This window comes from Triturus cristatus, chromosome 5_1 (assembly GCF_964204655.1).
Source record: "Triturus cristatus chromosome 5_1, aTriCri1.1, whole genome shotgun sequence".
NCBI classification, from domain to species: domain Eukaryota; kingdom Metazoa; phylum Chordata; class Amphibia; order Caudata; family Salamandridae; genus Triturus; species Triturus cristatus.
Window position 1 is genome coordinate 259,853,605 of NC_140587.1, and position 26,342 is coordinate 259,879,946.

General features: G+C 48.8%; 1 protein-coding gene across 1 annotated transcript in view; it reads left to right on the forward strand.

Annotated features, from left to right (window-relative positions):
• The window catches only part of DNAAF11 (dynein axonemal assembly factor 11), a 130,316-nt gene extending 123,877 nt beyond the window's left edge, over positions 1–6,439 (forward strand). The window contains exons 11-12 of the mRNA XM_085604905.1: positions 1,591–1,673; positions 3,485–6,439. Coding sequence (XP_085461031.1) covers positions 1,591–1,673; positions 3,485–3,668 — 267 coding nt within the window. The 3' untranslated portion in view covers positions 3,669–6,439. The remainder of the gene's footprint in view (positions 1–1,590; positions 1,674–3,484) is intronic.
• The last annotated feature ends 19,903 nt before the right edge of the window (positions 6,440–26,342 follow it).

Sequence of the window (26,342 nt, forward strand, 5' to 3'; positions counted from 1 at the left end):
AACTAACACTCATATTTGAGTTAGGTGGTATGACACTCACCTATAATATGGGGCGGGGTTTCAATCCTTCCAAGGTTGATAGCTCTTTATTAGGATCGCAAGATCGAGCAAATCCAAATATATCTATGATCGAGTAAAAGAGAATTACGACTAATTTTAGTCAAATTCACGAAAGACTACGCTATTTGCATTTGAATGGCTCTTAGTAGCACATACAGCTCACCTTAATACAGTCCGTCGTGATAATTACTAGGTCACGAAGATATCATTGCATCTGATATTTAACAGGAAATGATTCAGAATGGTCCACAACGATCCAATCTGTGAATGATTGAATTAAAATTAAGGATATAAGAGTATTCTAATTAATTGTGTTTTATATCCAGTCATTCATTATTTATCCATGCCAAACTTAAATCAATGAATAAAGTGGCCGTTCTGCTCACCTATTTACAATGGGTTGAGGCGATATAACGTCACTCAAAACGATGTTCTGCGTGATCTGGTAAACATGAAGAATATTCCAATTAAAATGAAGCTATTTCAGCGTGCTGCCGGTAACACAAGGTGGAGTTCCACCCACATAATAAAATTACCTTGCTCGAAGAATTGCACACAAACCGTCAGGAAATATAACCAGCCAGAATTAGCATGCAGTGATGTAGAGTCTGGTGTTCTGCCGCTCTGGGCCAGTCGTGATCAGACGAAAGCCACGAAACAGGCGCAGCAGTAACCCCTGCCAGGGTTGGATTGGGATAAAAAATCAGCCTAGGTACACCAAAAAAAAGTGGCCCACATTTGCGTATTGGCTTTCCGCAAAACACTGCTTCAGTTAAGTTTTATGAAAAGAAAGGGGGTGGAGGCATGTTTTATTAAACTCACTTAGATTTAAAAAATTGCACAGATTAGTTCACACTGCTGAGCCACACATGAATGCAAGTGAGACCACTTCTGCTCAGGCCCCTACCCCACTCAATCAGCATACATTAATAGGCCGGCCCAGCGAGAGAAAGGGAGTGATAGCACCACCTATCTGCTTCTAGAAAGGCCACTCAGGCACCCACTGGCGGCATCCTAACAGCACAGACAGCCCCCAGGCTGCCCAAAAAAGCAGCCCACAGCTAGAACTTCTGCTGCTGTGAATAGCACTCTGCCCGACTAGTCATCAGGCCCTTAATGACCAGTGAACGTATGAATACGTCCCTAGCGTAGGAAGGCGATAAGATGCTTGGTTTGCGAATAGCCAGAAAACTTCACTTTAAGTTCTGCGCCAGCCTACTTTACAAAGTAAAAAAAGCACAACCTTATCCTAAAAAGGCTTAAATATTCTGTATGATTATGAAATGTATGGTTAGTGCAAGATGATCCTGACATTGCAGCCTATCTTTTTCTGCTTGTAAAGTTTCTGACACTACGTTTAAATGTTCTTAGCAGGGATCCCCAGGATAGGAGTGTTCCCGGAACCATATAAAAGATGTCACATCTTAAAAGCGGTGCTATGTTTCCATTCACAGCCTACATTTCAAGGAAAAGTCAAATAAAAGTGTCTTTCAAGTTTAAGCAAATAGCATTTTCTTCTTCTTTCTGCAGGCTACAGAAATGATTAGGGCTACTTCAAAGCTCTCCAAGACATCTAGCGGGAATCAAAGCTGCAGAATGGAAACAAAGCAGAGGTGATTTTTTTTACTTGTTAGGAGCATGTTCAAACCTCATATAAATAAATCATGTATTTTATGCTGACTAATATTTGCCCCTGAGATTGTGTGAAGCTGCTCAGTGTGTGTTGGTTTAATATGAATGTCATAGGGTTTGTCTAGCAAATCTATATGTATTTTTTTTAAAGCTTCGGTTCTACATCAATAGTTGGTTGTGCAGTGCAACCTGTTCAACAGACTTTCTAACCATTTGTTTTGTGGGCAGAATTATAAAATGTAACTGCAATTTAAATAAGCACAAAATCCATTATAAATTCCGCTTATGAACCAGGGACATGGCAGTGGTGAGACTGTACATTAATATTCACTGGTTTGCACCCTGTGGTGAGTATATGGAGCGTTTATACTAAGCAGGTATAAGTGATCTGCACATATTACATTGAGTGGAGAGCGAACTGGTAGAAATTATACTTTTGTTTTTACTGTTCGGTTTTCTGCCCTCTGTTTTGCTTTTTTCTGCCCTGTGTTTTGGCTTTTCTGCTCGTTTTTTCCTGCCCTCTGTTTTGCCTTTTCTGGCCTCTGTTTTGCCTTTCCTGCTAGTTTTTCAGCCCTGTTTGGCCTTTTCTGCTTGTTTTTCTGCCCTCTGTTTTGCTCTCTTCTGCTGTGTTTTGCCTCTTCTGCCCGTTTTTCTGCCCAGTTTTGCCTTTTCTGCTGCTCTCTGTTTAGCCTTTCTGCTTATTTTCTGCCATCTGTTAGCCCTCTTCTGCTGTTTTGCCTTTTCTGCTTGTTTTTCTGCCCTCCATTCTGCCTTTTTCTACTTGTTTCTTCCATCTTTCTGCTATTTCCCTCCTCCCACCATTTCCCTACTCCCACCATTTCCCACCTCCCAGCGCCCCACCCTCCCCCCAGGACCTACTTAATGGAGGCCGCAGGGAGACCCAATTGAGCCGGCCCTCGTGCCCGCTCCCCCTGTGACAGTACTCCTGTCCAGCTTGCCCACAGTCCTTTACCCTCTCTGGCTGCCTCCCTGCTGTCCTCTGTTTGTTCCTCCTCTGCTTGTTTCTTGCTCGGTTTTATCTTTTTCTTCTTGTTTTTCTGCCCCCTCTTTTGCCTTTCTTCTCGTTTTTCTGCCCTCTCATTTGCCCTCTCCTGCTCTGTTCTGCTTGTTTTTCTGCCCTATTTTGCCTTTTGCTGCTCTTTTTTGCCCTCTGTTTTGCCCTTTCTGCTAGTTTCTTCCCGCTGTTTCCTCAAGACCTGGCTTTTCGTTGGATACATTGCACCCCAGCACCCAGATACCCCTAGGAGTGACAGTGCAGTGCTCTACAAATGCTGATTAATTAATTACAAGCCTTCCTTGTGAAATATGCCCCCTTGTGCTACCTGGCCTCTGTCTCTGCAGTCTCTTCTGCGAGCATATACTAGCTTAGAACATCCCTTGGGTAATCTCTCTTTGCTAGTGAGCCCTTGTTTTTTGTTATTGGATAGTGGTCTTTCAAAGCTCTGTTTCCTGGAAGCCTTAATATGTTGATGTTGACCTTGGCCAGGCAGAATTGTAGGGGCATTCTCAGTCCAGGTAGTCACAAGGTGTTCACCTTTGCAGATTTCTTTTCCTACGTATTCTCTTCCTTTTCTTGAACAGTTAATTCTCTACTGATAAAGCAATTTGCCCTTCACGTGCAAGAAATGTGTGTAACTTTAGTGTCCTAAAAGGATTACAAATTTTAGTAAATTTCATTTTGACATCTGCCATGGCAAAGAGGACTATGCGTGCATGAAGAAGGCTCATTAATGCACTACTCATTCAGGTGTTTGCTTCTTTTCTTCATTAGAACAAAGACAGTTGAAAAGCTGGAAGTTGATCCAACTTTACATTCATTTCCTGATGTCGCAAATATCGTTCCAGAAAAGAAGGAAATTCACCAAGGTCCTGTCCAGTTACAGCGGCCGAAGCTGATGAGCATTGAGACGAGTGAAGCGTTTGAAGATAATGCTGATGTTCCTCCTTTAATATAAGATGTAGAAGTAACCCATATTAGTGCGAGGAATTGCAAGTTATGGACTTCCCGGATAATATTTCTTCTTATGTCTCTAGAATCATCTTTACCGAGGTCACAAGGCACAACCACACAATTTTTTTATCTTTGTACATAAAATGAGTGTATACTTTTTAATTTCTTTTCACCAATCACAAAGTGAAATGTATTTTAGGCACTATATGCCACACTAACAAACTATTTTGTGGACGGAAGTTATGCGTTCGAAAAGTGCAAAATCACCTCAAAATGTTTGTATCCACAAAATCAGGATCTAGGCATATTTCTGTGCAGATTGCACACAATGACAGTGGAAAATCAGCAAGATGTGTGGATTTGTCTACAGTCTTATGTGTGAAGCTTCTTTTGCTTATGCTTCTAGATGCATTTAAGGTGTGTACGTCCTAGAAATAACTAACATCCTTTATCTTCCTTTTCAACCACAAACTCACCTTGGAGTAGAGCTGTTCGCCCCAAGCGGCCATGGGCCCAGTTGGCTTTCACATACCCAAAGCTCATTGGCTGCTCCTCTTCTCAGTGGGATTCCACGTGACCAGGTTCAGCAGCAGGTTCTTGATTTCCCTTAGATGGAAAGTCAGTGTATGGAATTGAAGAGAGGGTCTAGATGGGGTATATATGTCTTTAATATATCCAGTGAAATAGGATAACAATAATCTTTTTATACATATACCTCCCTCGACTGCCCTTGTTGCATCTTCTCACTATCACAGTAATACAAAACATAAATGGGAATGAAGTATATGTACATGGTGTAGTTTCAAAAGTGCATTTTACATCCCTACCCTCACCTCTCCACCCACAAAATATGGGAAATGATTTCCAAGTAAAAAGTTCAAATGCACATTGTAGCTCAATGTACTCCGGTGATGTATTATATTATATTACTGATCTCAAGTTAACAAGTCATACTTATAAATGTAATCCGCCATCGTGACGAATTTCTAAAATGAAGAAAGTCAGCCTGACAACAACTGGCTGAGGAAACTTTATTTTAGACAAAAGTTAAAATGGCGAGATACATTTTCCATTGGAATATGTTTCAGTGGAAAAGGTAAAGAACAGAATGATAAAGAGGTGAAAAGGGAAAATTGGGTGAATATACAGGATGGGGAGAGGAAGTAAGTGGGTTTGAAAAAAGTAGTAAAGCAGGAGAGGAAATATGGAGTTTGTAAAAATAATAATGGGAGCAAAGCGGGATAGGGTGCAATGGGTTTGAAAAAAATAAGCAGATTAAAATGGGAGTGTGAGTAGAGGGTTTGTTAAAAAAAGGTAGTAAAGTGGGACGGAAAATAAGGGGTTTGAAATAGGGAGTAAGGCAGGATGACGAATAAGTACTTTGTATAAACACAATGGGAGAAATGAGGGAATGGGAGTAAAGGGTTTGAAAAATTTCAGCAAAGTGAGAGTAGGATGTTTGTAAAACTAATAAATTGAGTAAAGTGAAAGCTTGAGTAAGGGGCTTCAAAAATGGGAGAGAAAGAGGAGGGGGAATAAGGTCTGTAAAAAATAGGAATATGGTGGAAAGGAGAATGAGGTTTGAAAAAAATGAAGTAGAATGGGAGTAAGTGGTTTGTAAAAGAAAAAAGCAGTAAAGAAGGAGTGTTTAAGTAAGGAGTTTGTAAAGAAAAAGTAGTAAAGTGAGAAGGTGCTTAAGGGGTATTTAAAATGGAGTAAGTATGGGGGAGTAAGGAGTTTGCACACAAAAAGAGCAATAAAGAAGAAAAGGGAGTAAGGAGTTGGCAAAAGTGACTGGTGTAGTTTGGGAGGAGTAGCAGAAGGGGCATGAAAGATAGGAAAGAAGATCTTGAAAAAAATAACATGCAGATAAAGGGGGGGGGCTTAAAAGACACAAACTAGAAATCAAACATGACGAAACTAAAGAAATGGATCTCAAGAGGGCTGTTTTTGTCAGTTTGGTGTAAACTTTTCAAAAAGAGAGAGTCCTCGACAAAAGGTCCTATGAAATACATTCACCAGAACTATTCTCTTCATGTTTGATTTTCAAACAAATCATATACAACCTGTATAAAATCTGCTTATGTGTCCTGTGAGCAAGAACAAAAGCAGCCTTCACCTAATAACATATGGGTCAGTTATGAACATCTGTCACCTTATAAACTGTTATCTGCATTGGACCAGGAAGCGGGGAAGATGATGGCATAGCTCCTGGGGTCATATGCTTGTATCATAATACTATAAAAATTGGTATAGAGAGTTGTGTTTCTGCATCAGTATATTATTAGTATTCTTTTCAGTGCCTCTTTGTATGTCTAGACTAGGCCTGGGCGGTGAACTTTGCTCTGTTCACGGAGTTTGCAGAGTTTTCTGCACTTCGCACTCCACGGAGCTCGCGGAGTGCAGAACACTCCGCTTTGCGATGTGCAGCGGAGTTTTTTCCCCGTTCGCGATCGCGAACTTACAGTTCGCGAGCGTGAGCTGCCTCTCGGGTAGAATTTCTACCCGAGCAGCAGGAATACTAGCACAAACTGCAGTTTGCACTGAACTCCGCCGATCGCTGAACTTCGCAGAGGTTTTTTGTAACTTCGTGGAGTTTCGCGTAGCAAAACTCCGCAAACTATGCCCAGGCCTAGTCTAGACGTGTTTTCATGTGCGAGTGTCTATGCTTTAACTCTATTGTTAGTTGTGTTTGGGCCCTGTGGTGCCCCTGTGTTTGCAGTTGCTGACAGACTTGAAAACATTTTTTGTTTGAAGATTATTTAATAAAAAATAAACGTGTAACCTTCTTGTTTATGGCACCAATTGAAATGTAATAGGCTGAAAAGCAATTTAAGTGAATTATTATGTTTATTTTGCTGCTGCTGTCCATAGCATATCAAGTATTTCAAGGTGTTTGATCACTGCAGAACACACAATCAGCATTTAGGAAGTGTACAGATTAAAAGTACAAACGCTGCCACAACCTTTACATGATTACATGAGCCTCAGTTAAATAAAGAACTTGCACCTTGCAAACTAAAATTTTTGAAATTAGGTACTTCTAAAATATAATTCAAATATAGACAAAATATCCAATCAGCAATAAACATAGACACGATTGTCTCCTCTCCTAAAGTCTAACCATGGGTGAGGATCTGTTAAGTGGCTAGGTAAGATTTTTTATGTGGAAGGGTAATTTGTACCATATTTTTGGCAAACTTTTATACATTGTCATGCTAACTCTACCCACAAAACACTTCAAAGTATTCCCCACCGTGTCTTCATCTGCAGATTTCAGGCCCCTAGGAGGGGCACATCTCCGAAAAAAGCACCCTCTCCTAGAAGGGAAGCCAGAGGATAGGTCATAAAATTCAGGCCTACTGAATTTCATTTAGCAGTCAGGCATGTGATCTACCTGTATCAGAAAAGTTTACAAAATTATTTAATAGTTAAACCCAGGATTGCCATGTGCTCTTGTCTTGATGGCTGGAGATATACCTATTGGCATCTTTAACTCGTGTAAGTCAACCACCTTAAGGCATATTAACTCCAAGCTCAAACCTGTGCCTGCATAGGACTATTTCATTTTCCATTTGACTAAAACAGTGGATGTTCATTGTTTTCTTTAAAGTAAAGACCTAGCTTTTGGCAGATTTATTCTGATATTACGAGTGAACTGTTAGAAATGGGGGTCTCTAGTTGCCAGTGGCTTGCACCCTGTCTAAATAGGGATCCTTTCTTCTAGTCAGAGTAAAGGAGTTACACACCCAAGATAACCCCTGCTCGCCCCCTTGGTAGCTTGGCACGAGCTGTCAGGCTTATCTCAGAGGCAAAGTGTAAAGCATTTGTGCACACATACAGTAACAGTGAAAACTCCACAAAAGTACTCCACACCAGTTTAAAAAAATAACCAATCTTTATATCATCAAAACAACACCAAAACTCCTAAATACTTCGAGATATCACTTTCAAAAGGTTTAAATAGTTCAGTCCATATAAAACCATGGATGCGTTGCTTTTTAGCGCAAAGTACCTGGTATACTTCAAAATCAAAGATGAAAACACATGCAGGGAAGGTGATGAGTTGGTTCCTTAAACGCAGGGAAGGTGATGTGTTGGTTCCTTCCTCCTAGGGGGAGGTGATGCGTCAGTTCCTTACTGTCACGGAGGGGAGGTGAAGCGTCGCTTCCTTACTTTGTAGAGGAGGTGATGCATCAGTTTCTTACTGTGCAGGGAGGTGATGCGTCTGTTTCTCACTGTGCGGACTCAGATTCACACTGAAGACCAGCATCGATGTTGACTTGCCACGGGCGATGCGGAGGTGGTGAAACAGACGCTGCATCAATTCTTCCAGCCGCAAACAGGCACTGCATCAATTCTCCCAGCTGCAAACAGGCGCGGCATTGATCCTTTGGCTGCAGCGCGGCGATGCATTGATTTTTCAGCCGCACAGCGGGGCCTGCTTTAAAGTTTAAGCGGGTGGCTCAGGTGTCGGAGACATGGTGCTCGGGACTTGGGCTGTGGTAAACTTGGAGCCACGCAAACCAGCGCTGTGTCGATTCTCCCAACCGCGAACTGGCGCCACGTTGAACCTTCGGCCGCAGCTCAGCAATGTGTTGTTTTTTCAACCACATGTCAAGCTTGCGGCAGGAAAAACCGCAAAGGTCGTCGCTTGGATTGTCTTCTTCTTTTGGCAGCAAAGCCACCTCCAAAGGCCCAGAACTGGAATTGGCAAAACTTGGCAGGTCAGAACTCCCAGCAGAGGAGTCCAGTGGGCTGCTGTTGAAATTTTTGATAGCCCTGACACTTCTCAACAGGAGACAAGCTCACATAAGCCTTTGGAGAATCTTCTCAAGCAGGATACAAAACAAAGTCCAGTCCTTTTCCTCTCCTAGACAGAAGCAGCAACTGCAGGCCAACCCAGCAACGTAACACAGCAAAGGGGCAGTACTCTTCCTGACAGCTCTCCAGCTCTTCCTTGTAACAGAGTCTCCTCTTGATCCAGAAGTGTTCCCCAAATGTGGGGTTACAGGCCCAATACTCATACCCCTTTCTGCCTTTGAAGTAGGCATACTTCAAAGGATAGTCTTTGTAGTGCACGGGTCCTGCCTTGCCCTGTACAGGCTCCAGATACACTAACCTCCTTTGATTGTTTCCCCCTCATCATTGACTCAGCACTATCACTTAGAATCACTATAGACAAACATCTGAATATGCAGTCACACATCTCTATCGCCACCAAGGGTGCTAATCACAAGTTGAGTATATTAAGGAAACTCAAACCCTTCCTCCCTCAGGCTGATCTAAAAATAGCAGTTCAAGCCTTAGTGTTACCAAGATTAGATTACGGAAGCACCACCCTCTGTGGTCTCCCTAAATACAAGCTGGCTCCGCTGAGAGCAGCACTGAATGCCGCGGCCAGACTGGTATCAGGAACAAAAAGAAATACTCACATCTCGCCAACCATGAAAGCCCTGAATTGGTTACCTTACGAGGCAAGAATACACCTTAAAGTGACAAACAAAGCAATTCACAACAATACACCCAGCTACTTGGCTCTAAAGTTAGAAAGGTCTGGAGGCTGTAGACAACTGCAATCCTTCCACAAGAAGAGAACCGATTGTAGAGCCTTCTCAGGGATTGCACCTAAGATTTGGAACTCCTTACCTCCAGTAGTGCGTGGAATCACTTCCCTTACCGCCTTCAAAAAAGAAGTAAAAATACATCTAATGAACAAATACATACCTTAATTTTCATCTTTATGACCCGAATGCCTTAACCTATCTCAGGTGGAATGGACGAGTCTATTTTTTTTGTAAGACTACTATCACAGCTCATACTGCTCATCAACTGTATGTAATGTAACGCTTAGCCGGTGGTGGGTCCCTCTTGGCTTTTCTATACACTTTATATCTATTGTGAATCGGTTGAGGTCTTAATATGTATGTTTGCTAGCACAATCGCCTAATGTTCACTAACTGTCTATTGTACAACGTCCTGCAGTTTCACGGTCCTCTGTTTGTTATTTATATATTTTTATATTTTTTATGTACGAATTGACACTTTTGAATGTGTGCATACCACCTCATCCATTTATGTTTGTGACTGTAAAGCGCTCTGATAACCTCGTGGGTCACGTTCGCGCTATATAAAACTTTATAAATAAATAAAGGGGGGGAGAAAGCATTGTGAGAGGACAGGCACAGCCATATTCAGGTGTCAGTGACAACTCCTCCCACCACTCTAGTTCAGGCAATCAGGATATGCAAGGCACAGCTGAGCTCCCTTTGTTTGACTGTCTAGAGTGAAAGCACAAACAACCCAACTATCAGTCTAAACCAGACATGGATTCCACAGGCAGGCAGGAGAACAGGATGGCAAAGCAAGTAAACGTCCACTTTCTATAAGTTGCATTTTCAAACACACAAATTAAAAAACAACTTCACTAAAAGATGTAGTTTTAAATTCTGAGTTCAGGTAGCCCAAACTCCAAATCCCAATCTCTTCCCAATTGAAAATTACTCTTACAAGTTGTTACAAGAAAGCTCCAATGATAACCTAAGGGAGAGATAGTCCTTGCAATAGTGAAAAACAAAATTGGCAACATTTCATTATCAGGACATGTAAAACACACCACTACATGCCCTTCCTTTTAAATATGCTGCACCGTGCCCATGAAGCTGCCTTATGCCTACCTAAGGGGTGCAATATATGTAGTAAAAGGGAATGTTTGGGTCTGGCAAGTGGGTGCACTTGCCAGATCAACATGGCAGTTTAAAACTGCACTTTCAGGGGCGTGGCCAAGATGGCGGCGGAGTAGAACCGTTTCGCTGGGGCTCCACTCGCTGTGGCCAACAAAAGGCATCCATCTGCAGCCTAGAGACCCGTGAAGCTGTGAACGTGGTCTCAGGGGGTGCGGAACTCTAGAGGACAACGCAGACCCGAGGGTGAGATTTGGAACCCGCTGAAGCGCCCCAAGTGAGACTCATGGCTGCGGAGACGGGGCTACCGCGGAGGCCGCTGCAAGATGCCCGTGATTGAGGGAGGAGCGTGGCGTCTGCGACACGAGCTGCAGCGGTCGCCTGTGGAGCCTAGACGACCGCGAAAGGTGAGGCGTTGCAACGGAAGGGCATCTGCCCGACTGGAGAGAGGGACTCTGAGGCGCTGGGGGGAGCCAGCATCAGAGCCCGGGAACACGAGGCGGCGGCTGAGGGGAGGCTTAGAGTCGGTGCCGGCGGGGGTGGTGCGATCCCCTGGAGCCCGTCCCCGTCAGAGCGGGCAGTGCTACTCCCCCAGGTCCGAATTAACTGGGAGTGCAGGATTGGGTGGCCCCAGGATCGACACCCCCCACATATTGTTGCATGACTGAGGGTGCGTGGGGAGGAAACATAGTGCTGACACCGGTGCCGAGAGCGGCGGCCGGGTCCCGAGCGAAGGGGAGGCAGGCCCGAGGAGCAGCGCATGGAGGGTCCGCGCCTGAACAGTTTTGGCATTGCTGTGCACGGAGGAGTGGTGGGCTCACGCAGAAGTCACTGTGGGTGATACGAAGTCGAGGCATTGCAGGCCTCTGCTGGAATAGGCCCCTGAGCATGCCCTGAACATACCCTGCGGCCCAAGAGGTGTAGAAGCTGCTCTTTGAACCCCCACACACCGCTGGGCCCATTGTGTGAGGGGTAAGTACTTTTTACGTCGCCTTGACAGTCGGCTAGGCCTATTGACTTACCCACCCTATGCCATCCAGGGTGCTACTGCCAGGATAGGATCCTAGCCAGCAGAAAGGCTAAGTGGGCGAGTCATCAGAAGCTCAGGATCAAGGACTAGCCCTGCAAGTCCACCATCGCAGTAGACTGCGGCTGGCGCGTCACTAGGTGGACGGCGGTTTACGAGTAAACAGAACTGACACTATAATTTAGTGTGTACTTCTCCCAGCCTCATATACAGCACAACCAAGGAGGGTGTGCTTTTTAACTACGGTACCACACTTTTTTAGGGTGCTGTATGCGTGCTCACTACTCAGTCTCTTATAGACATTGGGCACCACCAAAGAGGTGTAGGTAGCCGCATTTATTCCCTGGTCCTGATGAATTGCCATTTATTATATACAAAGGCAAGAAACATGTTGACCTCTTGATTACGTCAGCACATACACTCACTTAACTATTGGTGTCACATGTGCAGACTGTATATATCTTTTAACCAGGATGGTGACCACACTGCATTAAAATTATTTAGTGGACCACCTACCCCTGTTTTAATCACTTTAACTCCATTTGCACCTACACTCACATATGTCTTAATACTGTTTCTTCAACCCCACACACACATCACTCACCGGCGTTGGAATAAAAGATCTCCGCTAGGAAGGCCCTATTAGGTGCCTGATCGGGCATTGCACTTGCCGGCCCGATAAGGAGCAAAGACCCGGTGATGAAGCAAGACACCCGCTTGTTGGGTGTGTGAGGGTCTTCTTTTCCAAATAAGGAGTAACCTTTACTCCTGCTTCTCACTATAGTTTTCTGTCACCACTGTGCGATTCACTTGTTATTCTGTCACACCTTGCGTTTATGCTAGGAACTGCATACCTTCTGTTTCCACTATTGCTAGGGCATGTATGCTGGACCTTGATAGCGATAAAGTTTATTGTTATTCTTTAAAGCCCTCTTCTCCCTCTATTTGTTTAATATAAATAAGCAAGGCATATAAACATAGCGCTACGCGCAATCAGTTGCATGGGGATACGTTTGCGTAGAACATTTAATACATCGCGTGACTCGTAATCAGTCGCATGTCATTACCTTTGAGCAGAGCATATAACACAGTGCGCTACTCGCATTCCTGGGCATGTAACTACTTTCGAGCAGAGCATATAACACAATGCGCTACTCCCATTCCTTGGCATGTAATTACTTTCGAGCAGAACATGTAACACAGTGCGCTACTCGCATTCCTTGGCATGTAATTACTTTCGAGCAGAGCATATAACACAATGCGCTACTCGCATTCCTTGGCATGTAATTACTTTCGAGCAGAACATGTAACACAGTGCGCTACTCGCATTCCTTGGCATGTAATTACTTTCGAGCAGAGCATATAACACAATGCGCTACTCGCATTCCTTGGCATATAGTTACTTTCGAGCAGTGCATATACCACATGGGGTTACTCGCCGTCCCGGTCCCTCCGGCTGAGGAAGCAGAGTCGGTGGCGTGAAGCGCCACACGAGAGTAATGTCTGTCAGTACTTTGAACGGCTTCCAGCGGGGAAGATTACTGGACTTGAGGAGCGAGTCCCTATGCTCCGGTGCAGTTCACAGAGCACCGCGCTCAGTAACACAGGAGGGGGGACACGGACAGGATCCCTTGGCGGGGTCTCTCCGTCGCGCAGGCAGGGGAGGGGACTCCCACGGAGGGGACAACCCGGGCCAAGTGCGGTGTGGTTTCCAGACCAGCAGGGGGCGCACCAGGGGGGATCTCGGCCTCCGGGCTTACCTCCGTCTCGGCGTCAGCAGGCGTCCGTCCTCACGACGTTGGGGGAACTCGGCCCCGACCTTGCGCTTCTCCTCACACGGCTGCGACGGCAGCGACGGGGCCCCGGACTTCGCCTGGGCCTCGCGACACAGCAGGGCACTCTCCCAGGCCTCCAGGCCGCGGCGGTGAGCGCGCTGGCTTCGTCGTCGCAGGGGGGGGGCTCAAAATAAGGATGGGGATATGGTGCTCAGCGGAGCACGCTGCCGGGGGTCCCAGACCAGGGCAGGGAGCGCGGGGGTCACAGCGCTAGTTCCTGGTCGATCCCCGGTGGCTTGGCAATCGGCTTAGTATTTTGTTCACTAGGGTAGCTTGGACACGCAGTCTCAGCTCTGGCATTCAAGGCTTACAGCTCGCTCTTGTCATGCAGTCTCAGTTCTTAAAGTTAGGTTTCAGTTCTCAGTTGACAGATGAAGTCTTTTGGCGCAGATGTATCTGGCGCCCTTAAGGGGTTCTGTTACAGGGGTAGGGATGGAGAGGGCGACTAGGTCCTTCCTAGTCAGGCTGGCAGAGAGTCTCTGGGTCCTCCTACTACTGGGCAAGATCAGTGGGATTCACAGGGCACCTCACTCACTTAAGAGGCAGTACCTAAATCCTGTCACTCTCAGAGGCATAAGTCCCTGGCTAGGCCCTACCGCCTACACTCCTGGTGGATTCTTCCAGCTCTGCTTCACCCCAAGGGCCAACTCACCACAAAAGCTTCCCTCCCACTCTTAAGTAGCCCTAGGTCAGGTGACCTCTAGCCAAGGCGGCAAAAGTAAAACCCCACCTCCCTTCTAGAAGGTTCCAGCTTCTTCCAGGAGCTTCCCCACTCTAACTATGGGACAAAAAGGCGGGCTGGTATCGCAACATTGTTGTGGGTCCCAGCCAGCTCCTGGCAGCTAGGGTGCTACTATGAAAAACGACCACCCTGCAGTAGCAGGGGTCTGTGGCAGCCATCTTGGGAGAAGTAAGCACCTGCACCTTAACATTACAAAAAACGAAAAAAATGAGGGAAAAAGGGCCAAGTCCAACATAACCCCCTTCCAGCCGAAAGCCAGGGTAGACCGATCAATGCCTTGATGGTCCTCCCTGCTTGGGGCGAGAAAAGGTGGACGCAGGCCTGCAACGGCAGGAGCACCCGCAGGTTCTCCGCCGCTCTGGAACCCAATGGTTCCCTCACAAACCTCCCTGGACCAACGAAACCACCCCACTGGGGCTCCCTAGCTAGTTGTGGCCAGGACCGGCCCCTGGGCCGTCCAGATGTCTCTGGTCCGGGTGATCTCGCGGAGTGGGGGGCAGTAGCCCCAGGCCTGTAGTGCCCGTTGACCACTCCGGTCCTCCTCCTTGCAGTCCTAAACTGCCTCTGGTCCTTCCTCCTGGGGTTCACACCCTTAGGCTGACCAGCCTTCAGGGGCAAGGCTCTCCTCCCCCTAACTCTCCTTCTGGGGTTCCTTACCCTACCCTGCGAGGCACCCTCAGACCACCACTTCCTCCTCAGTCTAGGGCCTTGACCCTTCAACTGATTCCTCAACCTAGGGTCTAAACCCTTAGGCTGAGTCGGTGCCCGAGGCGAGACCTGCCTCCCACTGCACCCCCTCCCAGAGTTCCGCACCCTCCCACCTGGAAAGGTACCCCTGGAAGTCAATATTGGGGGGACACTGTTAACAGCCGTCCCACCCTCCAGGTCAGGCAACCCCTGAACCTGGCATCCCAGCACAGGATCTAAACCCTGCGACTGGGCCAACCCCAGAACCTCAGGAGCGCTGGTTACAGTCGCCCTGGGTCCTCCTGACACTAGGGGCTCCCCTGCACTGGATGGCACATCGGGACAGCCTAGGCTCCCAACCTGGGGCTCCCTTGCGGAACTCTCCAGGCCCTGAGACTGCGGTTGGGGCACCTCGGGACACCTCCCCGTCTCACGCCTTCCTATAGATAGGTCGTGAGGCCCTACAACCCTCTCTCCCTGGGACCTAGCTGGGCTATCTGCCACTTCTCCCACCTCGCTGGGTTGGGAGATCCCTGCACCACCCCCTTCAGGTTCACACCCCAATGCCTCCTCAGACACCCTGGTGATGTCATCCTGGGGTAAATAAACTTCTAGCTCCTGTGGAGCTTCCGGTATGCTGCCACCAGTGTCCTCACTGGACACACTCATCTGGAGGGCACGCAGCTCCAACTCCTTCATCCGAAGCTCGTGCGCCATCCTCCTCTCCTCCATTGCCCATTCCAATTTTGCTAATTCCTTTTCCTGTTCCAATCTGGCCATTTCTCTTTCTTTCTCCTGCCTGGCCAGCTCCCATTTTAACTGCCTCTCTTCCCTTCTGTCCTCATACTCCCTTGGAGACGCGCTCCTGCTAGACCCTGTCTTACTACTGGCCCCAGAACGTCTTCCTGGGGGCACATTCTCGGACATGTCTACATCCAGGATATCTAGGACTTCCTGGGCGCTCTCCTCCTGAGGTGCATCTGGCGCTTCCTGTCCATCATCCCCTCTCCCTTCTGGGTGGGCTTCTACCCATGCCCTAATGGTGGTACGGAGTTCCGGCGCCTTGGCCCTCCGCATCCCAGGCACCCCCAACTCCTGCGCGAACTCCCTCAGTTGCCTCACAGTGTACCCCTCGAGGTCAGCTAGCCGGGATTCCATTCTGGCAGGTGGGGACCTAGACTCTAAGGAGAAAATTCCTAGGGTGTAGGCAACAGTCAATAGCTAACCAGGCTTCTTGCACTCTCTACCTGGACAGTGGAACTAATGATCCAGCAACAATGGTTTCTGAGCTGTGGAACAAAAAAAATGTAGGATAGGCGTTTAATTGTGGCGCCCTTCGCCTCACGGAAGGGTGCTGTATGGTCACAAGTCCCAAGGATCCCACCGCTGGCCAACAATGTAGGAACCTGGGGTCACCAGGCCCTATAGGCGGTAGCGTGGCGCGAGCCGGTCGGGCAACCAGAGGGCTATGTGTTAAGCAACCATACACCACACGCTTCTCATGGACTAGAGTCACACACAATAAGGGACGCCACACCGTTTAAATTATGCAAATACTTCAAGTTTATCCAAGTATAGCTGGTCAGATGCAGTTCAGGAAATAACAAGGTAATACATGAATCATAATACCATTGTGACATTACATTCGACACTCTGGGTGATATCTATGCAGTGCCTAACCTTGTTCTAGCGCCGTGCGCGCTTACGTAAAGTCTTTCCCTGAACCGGCCGTCTAACTAAGCGTATTACTTGAAAGGGGACACATTGGGTTCACTAACATGGCGCCTGTAGAACTGAGCGCTCCTCGTGATCAAGGGCCCCTAGTACTGTGAAGCAAGGCATATAAACATAGCGCTACGCGCAATCAGTTGCATGGGGATACGTTTGCGTAGAACATTTAATACATCGCGTGACTCGTAATCAGTCGCATGTCATTACCTTTGAGCAGAGCATATAACACAGTGCGCTACTCGCATTCCTGGGCATGTAACTACTTTCGAGCAGAGCATATAACACAATGCGCTACTCCCATTCCTTGGCATGTAATTACTTTCGAGCAGAACATGTAACACAGTGCGCTACTCGCATTCCTTGGCATGTAATTACTTTCGAGCAGAGCATATAACACAATGCGCTACTCGCATTCCTTGGCATGTAATTACTTTCGAGCAGAACATGTAACACAGTGCGCTACTCGCATTCCTTGGCATGTAATTACTTTCGAGCAGAGCATATAACACAATGCGCTACTCGCATTCCTTGGCATGTAATTACTTTCGAGCAGAGCATATAACACAATGCGCTACTCACATTCCTTGGCATGTAATTACTTTCGAGCAGAGCATATAACACAATGCGCTACTCGCATTCCTTGGCATGTAATTACTTTCGAGCAGAGCATATAACACAATGCGCTACTCGCATTCCTTGGCATATAGTTACTTTCGAGCAGTGCATATACCACATGGGGTTACTCGCCGTCCCGGTCCCTCCGGCTGAGGAAGCAGAGTCGGTGGCGTGAAGCGCCACACGAGAGTAATGTCTGTCAGTACTTTGAACGGCTTCCAGCGGGGAAGATTACTGGACTTGAGGAGCGAGTCCCTATGCTCCGGTGCAGTTCACAGAGCACCGCGCTCAGTAACACAGGAGGGGGGACACGGACAGGATCCCTTGGCGGGGTCTCTCCGTGGCGCAGGCAGGGGAGGGGACTCCCACGGAGGGGACAACCCGGGCCAAGTGCGGTGTGGTTTCCAGACCAGCAGGGGGCGCACCAGGGGGGATCTCGGCCTCCGGGCTTACCTCCGTCTCGGCGTCAGCAGGCGTCCGTCCTCACGACGTTGGGGGAACTCGGCCCCGACCTTGCGCTTCTCCTCACACGGCTGCGACGGCAGCGACGGGGCCCCGGACTTCGCCTGGGCCTCGCGACACAGCAGGGCACTCTCCCAGGCCTCCAGGCCGCAGCGGTGAGCGCGCTGGCTTCGTCGTCGCAGGGGGGAGGCTCAAATTAAGGATGGGGATATGGTGCTCAGCGGAGCACGCTGCCGGGGGTCCCAGACCAGGGCAGGGAGCGCGGGGGTCACAGCGCTAGTACCTGGTCGATCCCCGGTGGCTTGGCAATCGGCTTAGTATTTTGTTCACTAGGGTAGCTTGGACACGCAGTCTCAGCTCTGGCATTCAAGGCTTACAGCTCGCTCTTGTCATGCAGTCTCAGTTCTTAAAGTTAGGTTTCAGTTCTCAGTTGACAGATGAAGTCTTTTGGCGCAGATGTATCTGGCGCCCTTAAGGGGTTCTGTTACAGGGGTAGGGATGGAGAGGGCGACTAGGTCCTTCCTAGTCAGGCTGGCAGAGAGTCTCTGGGTCCTCCTACTACTGGGCAAGATCAGTGGGATTCACAGGGCACCTCACTCACTTAAGAGGCAGTACCTAAATCCTGTCACTCTCAGAGGCATAAGTCCCTGGCTAGGCCCTACCGCCTACACTCCTGGTGGATTCTTCCAGCTCTGCTTCACCCCAAGGGCCAACTCACCACAAAAGCTTCCCTCCCACTCTTAAGTAGCCCTAGGTCAGGTGACCTCTAGCCAAGGCGGCAAAAGTAAAACCCCACCTCCCTTCTAGAAGGTTCCAGCTTCTTCCAGGAGCTTCCCCACTCTAACTATGGGACAAAAAGGCGGGCTGGTATCGCAACATTGTTGTGGGTCCCAGCCAGCTCCTGGCAGCTAGGGTGCTACTATGAAAAACGACCACCCTGCAGTAGCAGGGGTCTGTGGCAGCCATCTTGGGAGAAGTAAGCACCTGCACCTTAACATTACAAAAAACGAAAAAAATGAGGGAAAAAGGGCCAAGTCCAACAGTAGTGCAATCCCCCAGAGCGGTGGCGGGGAATCTGGAGCACAGCCGTAGGGGAATCTCCCTCCGCTAAGCATACCGGCCACTGTGTACACTGTTACTAGGCCCATTTCTAATGGGCCAGTGGCAACAGCCTAGTGGGTGAAATCGCAGAGCTCGGGAGGCGGCTGCCTGGGGGTGGCCCACATACGCACTCCCTAGCGACGGGCCGTTGGGTCTGGTGCTGGGCTTCTCCAGACCACGACCCAGTGGGCAATCAGCGGAGCATTGGGCCACGCTTGAAGCAACGCCGGATGGAGGGTCCGTGGGCCTGCACCACTAGAGCATGGCAATGACCACACAGCGGTCCAAGAACGACGCATCGATAAAGGACCTGCTCCAGAAGCCGGGTACGTAGAAAGCTTGGGGGCCCGGACCACACCCTCAGGTGAACCAACCGAGCGAGAGGGAGAAGGACCTGGACACCGGGCTAGCAGAGGAACCGATCACGAAGGGCTTTATGGAGAAGCTGTTTAGCTCGCTCCGGGAAGACACTGCGGCGCTGTGGCAAGATGTGGCCTCCGATATCAAACAGCTGCGCACGTAGCTCCAGGAAGTGGGAGACAGGGTGGACTCTGTGAAACGCAACGGGGACCGCAGAGAGGAGAAAATCACTGAACACGCCCGGGGACTTGTGGACCGGCACGAACGGAACGAGGAGCTTTACCTCAGGCTGGAAGATTTGCAGAACTGCTCGAGGCGCTCCAATATCTGCATCAAGGGTGTGCCACTTCAAGCGGACAGAGGCAGGCTGGAAGACTGGGTACTCCGCTTCTTTAGGCACATTGCGCCAGACTTGCGGGATAAGGAGATCACACTGGATCCCACACACCGTGAAGCGGGGAAGAAGGCTGGGGTGGCAATTTTCTTATCCACACAGTTCCAAGGAACAGTGATAGGGGTACATGCGGAGGTAGCAGGAAGACTATTGACACTGAGGGTATCACTGGGGGCACGCATACACACAATAGCTTTCACTGAGACACGATACACACAATCCTGGAGTCCCCAGACGAGGATTTGGTGATAGGGGGGGATTTCAGTTTGGTTCAGGATGCCCATCTGGATAGATCGGCTCTCTGGGTGGGGACCCTGGCGACACCACATCCAACAGCTTGGGAATACACCTTCTTTTCTGTTGTACACCAAACGTATGCCCGGATAGATTTATTTTGGACCTCGCCCAGGGTCACGGCAGCTACAACAGATGTGTCTATCGGGGCGGCAGCATTCTCGGACCACTCCCCAATTGTTTTATCTCTGCTTCTCCCCGGGGATTCCCCCTGGCAGAGGCCGTGGAGATTGAACCATAAGTTGCTCACATACGATGCCACTGTTGCCGAGATATGGGGTGCTATCAAAGCATACCTGGAGGTGAATGATGTAGGTACTGTTGGGGTGGACATGCTCTGGGATGCCCTGAAGACGGTCCTGAGAGGACGGTGTATTGCTATCGCGGCTGGCCTGAACTATCCCAGGCCTGAACGTATCCTCGGAGTCGGATCGATGCTCTAAAGGGTCCACCTCTCAACCTCCCCAAGTCTGGATATCAATGTAACGCAGACTAAAGGGTGGTTAAGCGGGGGATGGAAAGGAAGGGGACAGCAGGGAGGGAGACCTGTAGGAGACACAAAGAGGAACACGGGTTAGTACCAGAACCACCCCTCCCACTCTCCTGCAGTCCCAATCTACCCCCTCCCGTATCCTTACCCCACTAACCTGTAAAGGAAAAGAATGACGAGTCAACCAACCGGGGTGTAGCGTAAACCTTGTGGTGCCCAAGGTATGAGAAGGAGACGCTGGAAGCTGTAACTCTGCTAAGCACCCCCTGGGGAAGATGGAAGAATAGCACAAATACAGATGGTAGTCATCGTGGGTTGTAACTAGTAGGTACCTATCCAATGCACCCACAAGTCTAGGTCACAGCCTGCCCACACACCGGTTGCCCAAACAATAATCTATAAATCCACGGTATTCACCGTCTTTAGTAATGTTATGCCTCATGCGGATGTGGCGCTGTCAGGTGCGCGTTGCGTCACTGCACACTCAGTACTTGGGGCCCCACTTGAATCACTCCGCATGTATCATATCTAGTAGAGTTACGTCACTCCTACTTTAAGTAACACAAAGTTACGCACCGAGGGCGTCCCCTCTTAAACAGAAAGTGCTGTGGTCTTTCCCTCGCATGAACTCTGCTTTTTGGATTCAGGGAGAGAGTTCACCAACGAAGGGAAAGTATGCCACACTCTGATAACCAGGAGGCAGATTGTGAAAAGAGAAGGTATTCGGGCAAGAATCCACCTGGCTTAGCACGCGTCACTCCTCGCGTGAAGCCAAGCCAAAGAACGAAATTCACTCTGCAATAACCATGGAAAGTACCGATTGTCTGGTGTCACGGACACCCTTACCCGACCTCTGGAGAAGAAACAAAGTGCAGAGAGCCTGTCATCCACGGAATAATCGGCAGCGCTTTCTTCCGCCTGCCTCGTCTTAAGCGGCCGCTTCCGCATCACGTGGGACGCGCGTTGGAGACGTCCCACGTCTCCCCGTGCGTCAGGCTGCGAGGAACTGTAGTTTCCAGTCAGCGCCTGCCAGCGTGACTGGAGCTGCGGTGTCCCGTGACAGGACATTCCCCTCCCGGAGAGCACTGGCAGGCGCATGGTTTACCAGGATGCCTTTTGTAAAATGCGGTCACCAGTCTTGGGGCATGCACTGCTGAATCGGGCTCCCAGGAGTTTTCCTCAGCGCCATATCCTTTCCAGGCAATGAGGAACCATAGCTTGTTGCGACGGATCTTTGAATCAAGGATTCTCTCTACCTCGTATTCATCGGATTGATCTATCCCCACAGGTGCCGGTTTGGCTGGCCCCTGCCCATGTGGGGGTTTCAGTAATGAGATGTGAAATATGGGGTGGAGTCTTATGTGTGAGGGTAGTGCGATCTTTACCGCTACTGGGTTGACATGTCTTATTACTCTGTAGGGGCCTATGTACCTAGGGTTGAACACGCTGTATCGTTTGAAACAAATGTTATGTGTGGACAACCACACTAGATCGCCTTTCTGATATTCTGGCCCTGGTCTGCAATGTTTGTCTGCATGCTTTTTGTACAATGTTTTAGCCCTTATTAGCTGTTTTCTTGTGTGCAACAGGGTTGTCTGTATATGCCGTATCCTTTCCTGTACTGTGGGAACCATCTCGCTTCTACCTGGTGCGCTGAACGGGAGAAAACGGGGGTGGAAGCCATATTTGCTGTAAAAAGGCGTGTGTTTCGTGGAACTATGTAGGGCGTTATTGTATGCAATCTCTGCCAACCATAGCCATTCCAACCAGGAATCGGTGTTTGTGTTCACATAACTCCTTAAATACTGTTTCATAGTACGGTTGAGTCTCTCTGTCTGTCCGTCCGTTTGTGGATGGAAGCTGGTGGACAGGGCGGACGAGATGTGTAAGGCGGCACACCACGCCTTCCAAAATTTGGCAGTGAATTGAGCCCCACGGTCCGACACGATGACCTTGGGCAATCCTTGTAGTCTGACCACGTGCTCCATCAATAACTTGGCTAGTTGCCCAGCTGTGGGAAGTGTCTTGCAGGCCACAAAATGTCCAATTTTGGGTAAGAAGTCTATTACGACTAGAATGACTGTATGGCCCTTGTCTGCCGGGATTCCCACGATGAAATCTAAGGAACATCTTTCCCAAGGGACTTCCGGGGTGGGTAGTGGTTGCAACAATCCTCGGGGTTTCCCTGGTGGGGTCTTGGTTTGAGCGCACACCGCACAAGTCTGGATCCATTTAGGAATATCCCTTCTGAGCGCCGGCCACCAACACTGCCGCAGGATCTTTTCGCATGTCTTCTCATTCCCGTGATGACCCGCACTAGGGTCCGTGTGACACCAATGGAATACCTTTTGCTGTAATTCCACCGTCGGTATGAGCATCTGCGATCCTCTCATCACCACCCCTTGTTTGTTTCTCCACTCAGGATGGTGTTTTAGCCAGTCCTTCCATTGCCTAGTCTGCACTCCCTTTTTGACCTTGCGGAGGAATTGGTCAACTTGTATCACCCCGATAACCCTCTGAGGGTTAAGGACAGATCTTTCTGGTTGAAGACAGGGGGTAACAGTGGAGTCCTGTCAGGATAACGCATCTGCCTTTTTATTCTGGCACCCCGGGTGAGTTGGTGAGCTGTTTTTAGAAACTGGAGATTTCGATGGTCTGTATATACCGTAACGGTATGACGTGCCCCCAACAGCCAGTGCCTCCGCTCTCTAAACGCTTCCTTGATGGCCAGCAGTTCTTTTTCTGTGATGGTGTAGTTCTGCTCGGCCCCGTTTAATTTCTTGGACATGAAGGCCACTGGGTGCAGTTGACCTGTAGAACTATTTCGCTGTGACAACACGGCTCAAATCGCTACTTCGGAGGCATCCGCCTCTACGATAAACGGTAAGTCGGGATTTGCATGTGTCAACACGGGGGCAGTTACAAAGGCATTCTTCAGCGTATCAAAGGCTGACTGTGCCTCCGGTGTCCACTGGAACTTCACGTTCTTCTTAGTTAGACGCGTGAGCGGTGCCGCTTTGTTGGAGAACTGGGTGATAAAACGCCTATAAAAGTTCGCAAATCCCATGAAGCATTGTATGTCTCTGACTGTTGTGGGAGGTGGCCATTCCGTGATAGCCTTCACTTTTCGTTCTGCCATTTCCTGACCCTTAGGAGTAAGCATAACCCCCAGAAATTCCACTACGGACACATGGAATTCACACTTACTGATCTTGCAGAATAACTTGTTGTCGCGTAAAACCTGTAGTATGAGATTTACATGTTGTGTGTGTTCTTCTTTGCGTGTGGAATAAATCAGAATGTCGTCGATATACACAACTACTATTTTGTCCAAATACTTCCTTAGCACATCATTGAGGAAGAATTGAAAGGCTGCCGGAGCGTTACATAGGCCGAACGGCATTACTAGGTATTCATATAACCCGTACCGCGTCTGAAAGGCTGTCTTCCATTTGTCTCCTGGACGCATCCGTACCAAATGGTACGCCCCGCGCAGATCCAATTTGGTGTAAATCACCGCTCCCTTTACCTGTTCTAGGAGCACTGAAATTAACGGGAGCGGGTATTGGTTGCGTATGGTGATGGAATTCAATGCGCGGAAGTCGATACAAGTCCTCAATTCCCTGTTGGCTTTGGGTATAAAGAATAAGGGGGAAGCAGCTGGAGAACACGATGGATGGATAAATCCCAGAGCCAGATATTTATCCAAGTAGAGACGCAAGTGTCGATTCTCTGGCTCGGTGAGAGCATATACTCTGCCACAGGGTACCACGGCTCCTGGCTTTAGGTCGATCCTACAATCATAGGGCCGGTGAGGGGGCAGCTCTTCCGCCCTTTGGTCATCAAAAACATCTTGAAAAGGTTGATAACATCGCGGTAGTACCGTCTCTTTTTCTGCAGCAGTGGCGATGTGAAGACATCTATCCGTGCTGGGAGCGGGAACCTTTCAGCAGTGGGTTTTGCAAAAGTCGGAATCTAGCGTTATTGTTCTCAGGCTCCAATCTATTCCCGGGTTATGTCTGGAGAGCCAGGGTAATCCCAAAATCACTCCGTATGAGGGAGCATGAATGATTTGAAACGCTAGTAGTTCCTGGTGTCTGAGTAAACACTCTACCATACAGGGTTCCGTGGTTAGTCTGATGGGGCTTGATTCCAGGGGTTTCCCATCCACGGCTAACGCCACTTCTGGTGACGTCTTAGAGACCAGTGGGACCCCTAACCGTAGGGCTGTAGTTCTATCCATGAAACATCCTGTGGCTCTGGAATCCACCATAGCCCGAGCTGTACAGGGTTTTTGGTGAACATGCAATATCAATGAAATAAAGAAATGGTCCTTTTTAGCCTCTAGTCCGTTCTTGAGAGAAGGGATACATAACTTAGTCGACGCCTCCCCTTCAATAGGCGTTGAGCTCTTTAGTTTTCCGTCATTGTCTTTGATGCGCTCCACGAAGACGTCCCTGGACAAGGGCGGCTGTTCTTGGGTTTTACCGGACACTCCTTCAGGAAATGACCCTTCTTACCGCAATATAGACATAGACCGTCCTTTCTCCGATGTTCTCTCTCCTCCGTGGTCAGTGGAGCTCTCATTGTTCCAATTTCCATTGGTTCCTGAGATGCGGTCCCTGGCTCCAAAGGCTTGGTTCGTTCAAAGCGAATAGGATATCGATCTTTCCTCTTATGTTCTCCTCTGCGTTCCCTCAGGCGGTGATCCAATTGACGCTTTCGATCAAGGCATCACAGGTCTGGGGTTGAGGATCCACTTGGGCGATCGCATCTTTTAGTTCGTCTCTCAAGCCTTGATAGAAGATCGCCGATCGTTTACCTTCCGGCCACTGAGTTTCAGCTATCAACCGTCTGAAGGCATTAAGGTAACCCAAGAGATCCTTACTCCCCTGTTTTAGCTCTAGTAGTTCTCGATCCGCAGTAAAGGTGTTGTTGCGACGGTCAAAGGTTTTTTCAAATTCCTCTTTGAAAGCATCCCAATCATAGAGCTTCGGGTCGTCTTGTCGGACCAACGGAACTGCCCATTGGACGGCATCCCCTGCTAGATAGGAGATGATAAATGACACGCGAGCCTGGTTGGTTGAAAACAGCTTTGGTTTGCAGTTGAAATGTAAAAGGACCTGAGTTAGAAACACTTGCACTTTATGTATGTCCCCTGTGAAGCGTTCCGGAGAGGCCAGCGGGATGGGGTAGAAATTTCCACCACCATAGAACTAGGTGGGGGTGGAGGATGACCATAATCGAAGGGGTTACGCTGCAATCTATCTACTCTAGCTTGCAACGCAGCGGTTTCATTTCGTGAAGCCGTGAGTTCCACCTGTACTGTAGCTAGGGCCGCCATGATATCGTCCAAGGTGGCCATGGTAGAATCAACGACCGGGAGGATAAATCTATTCGTGGGCCGATTATTCAGTCCCAGGCCTGAACGTATCCTCTGAGTCGGATCGATGCTCTAAAGGGTCCACCTCTCAACCTCCCCAGGTCTGGATATCAATGTAACGCAGACTAAAGGGTGGTTAAGCGGGGGAAGGAAAGGAAGGGGACAGCAGGGAGGGAGACCTGTAGGAGACACAAAGAGGAACACGGGTTAGTACCAGAACCACCCCTCCCACTCTCCTGCAGTCCCAATCTACCTCCTCCCGTATCCTTACCCCACTAACCTGTAAAGGAAAAGAATGACGAGTCAACCAACCGGGGTGTAGGGTAAACCTTATGGTGCCCAAGGTATGAGAAGGAGACGCTGGAAGCTGTAACGCTGCTAAGCACCCCCTGGGGAAGATGGAAGAATAGCACAAATAAAGATGGTAGTCATCGTGGGTTGTAACTAGTAGGTACCTATCCAATGCACCCACAAGTCTAGGTCACAGCCTGCCCACACACCGGTTGCCCAAACAATAATCTATAAATCCACGGTATTCACCGTCTTTAGTAATGTTATGCCTCATGCGGATGTGGCGCTGTCAGGTGCGCGTTGCGTCACTGCACACTCAGTACTTGGGGCCCCACTTGAATCACTCTGCATGTATCATATCTAGTAGAGTTACGTCACTCCTACTTTAAGGAACACAAAGTTACGCACCGAGGGCGTCCCCTCTTAAACAGACTGGAGCTGCGGTGTCCCGTGACATGAACAAAGACCGAAGAGCCAAACGGGAGGAATTAGAAGATCAAATTAAGGAACTGGAGAGAGTCCACTGTCGCCCTGGGGCGGTTCAAACGCGGCAGTTACTTACTAAGACGAGGAAACAATTGAG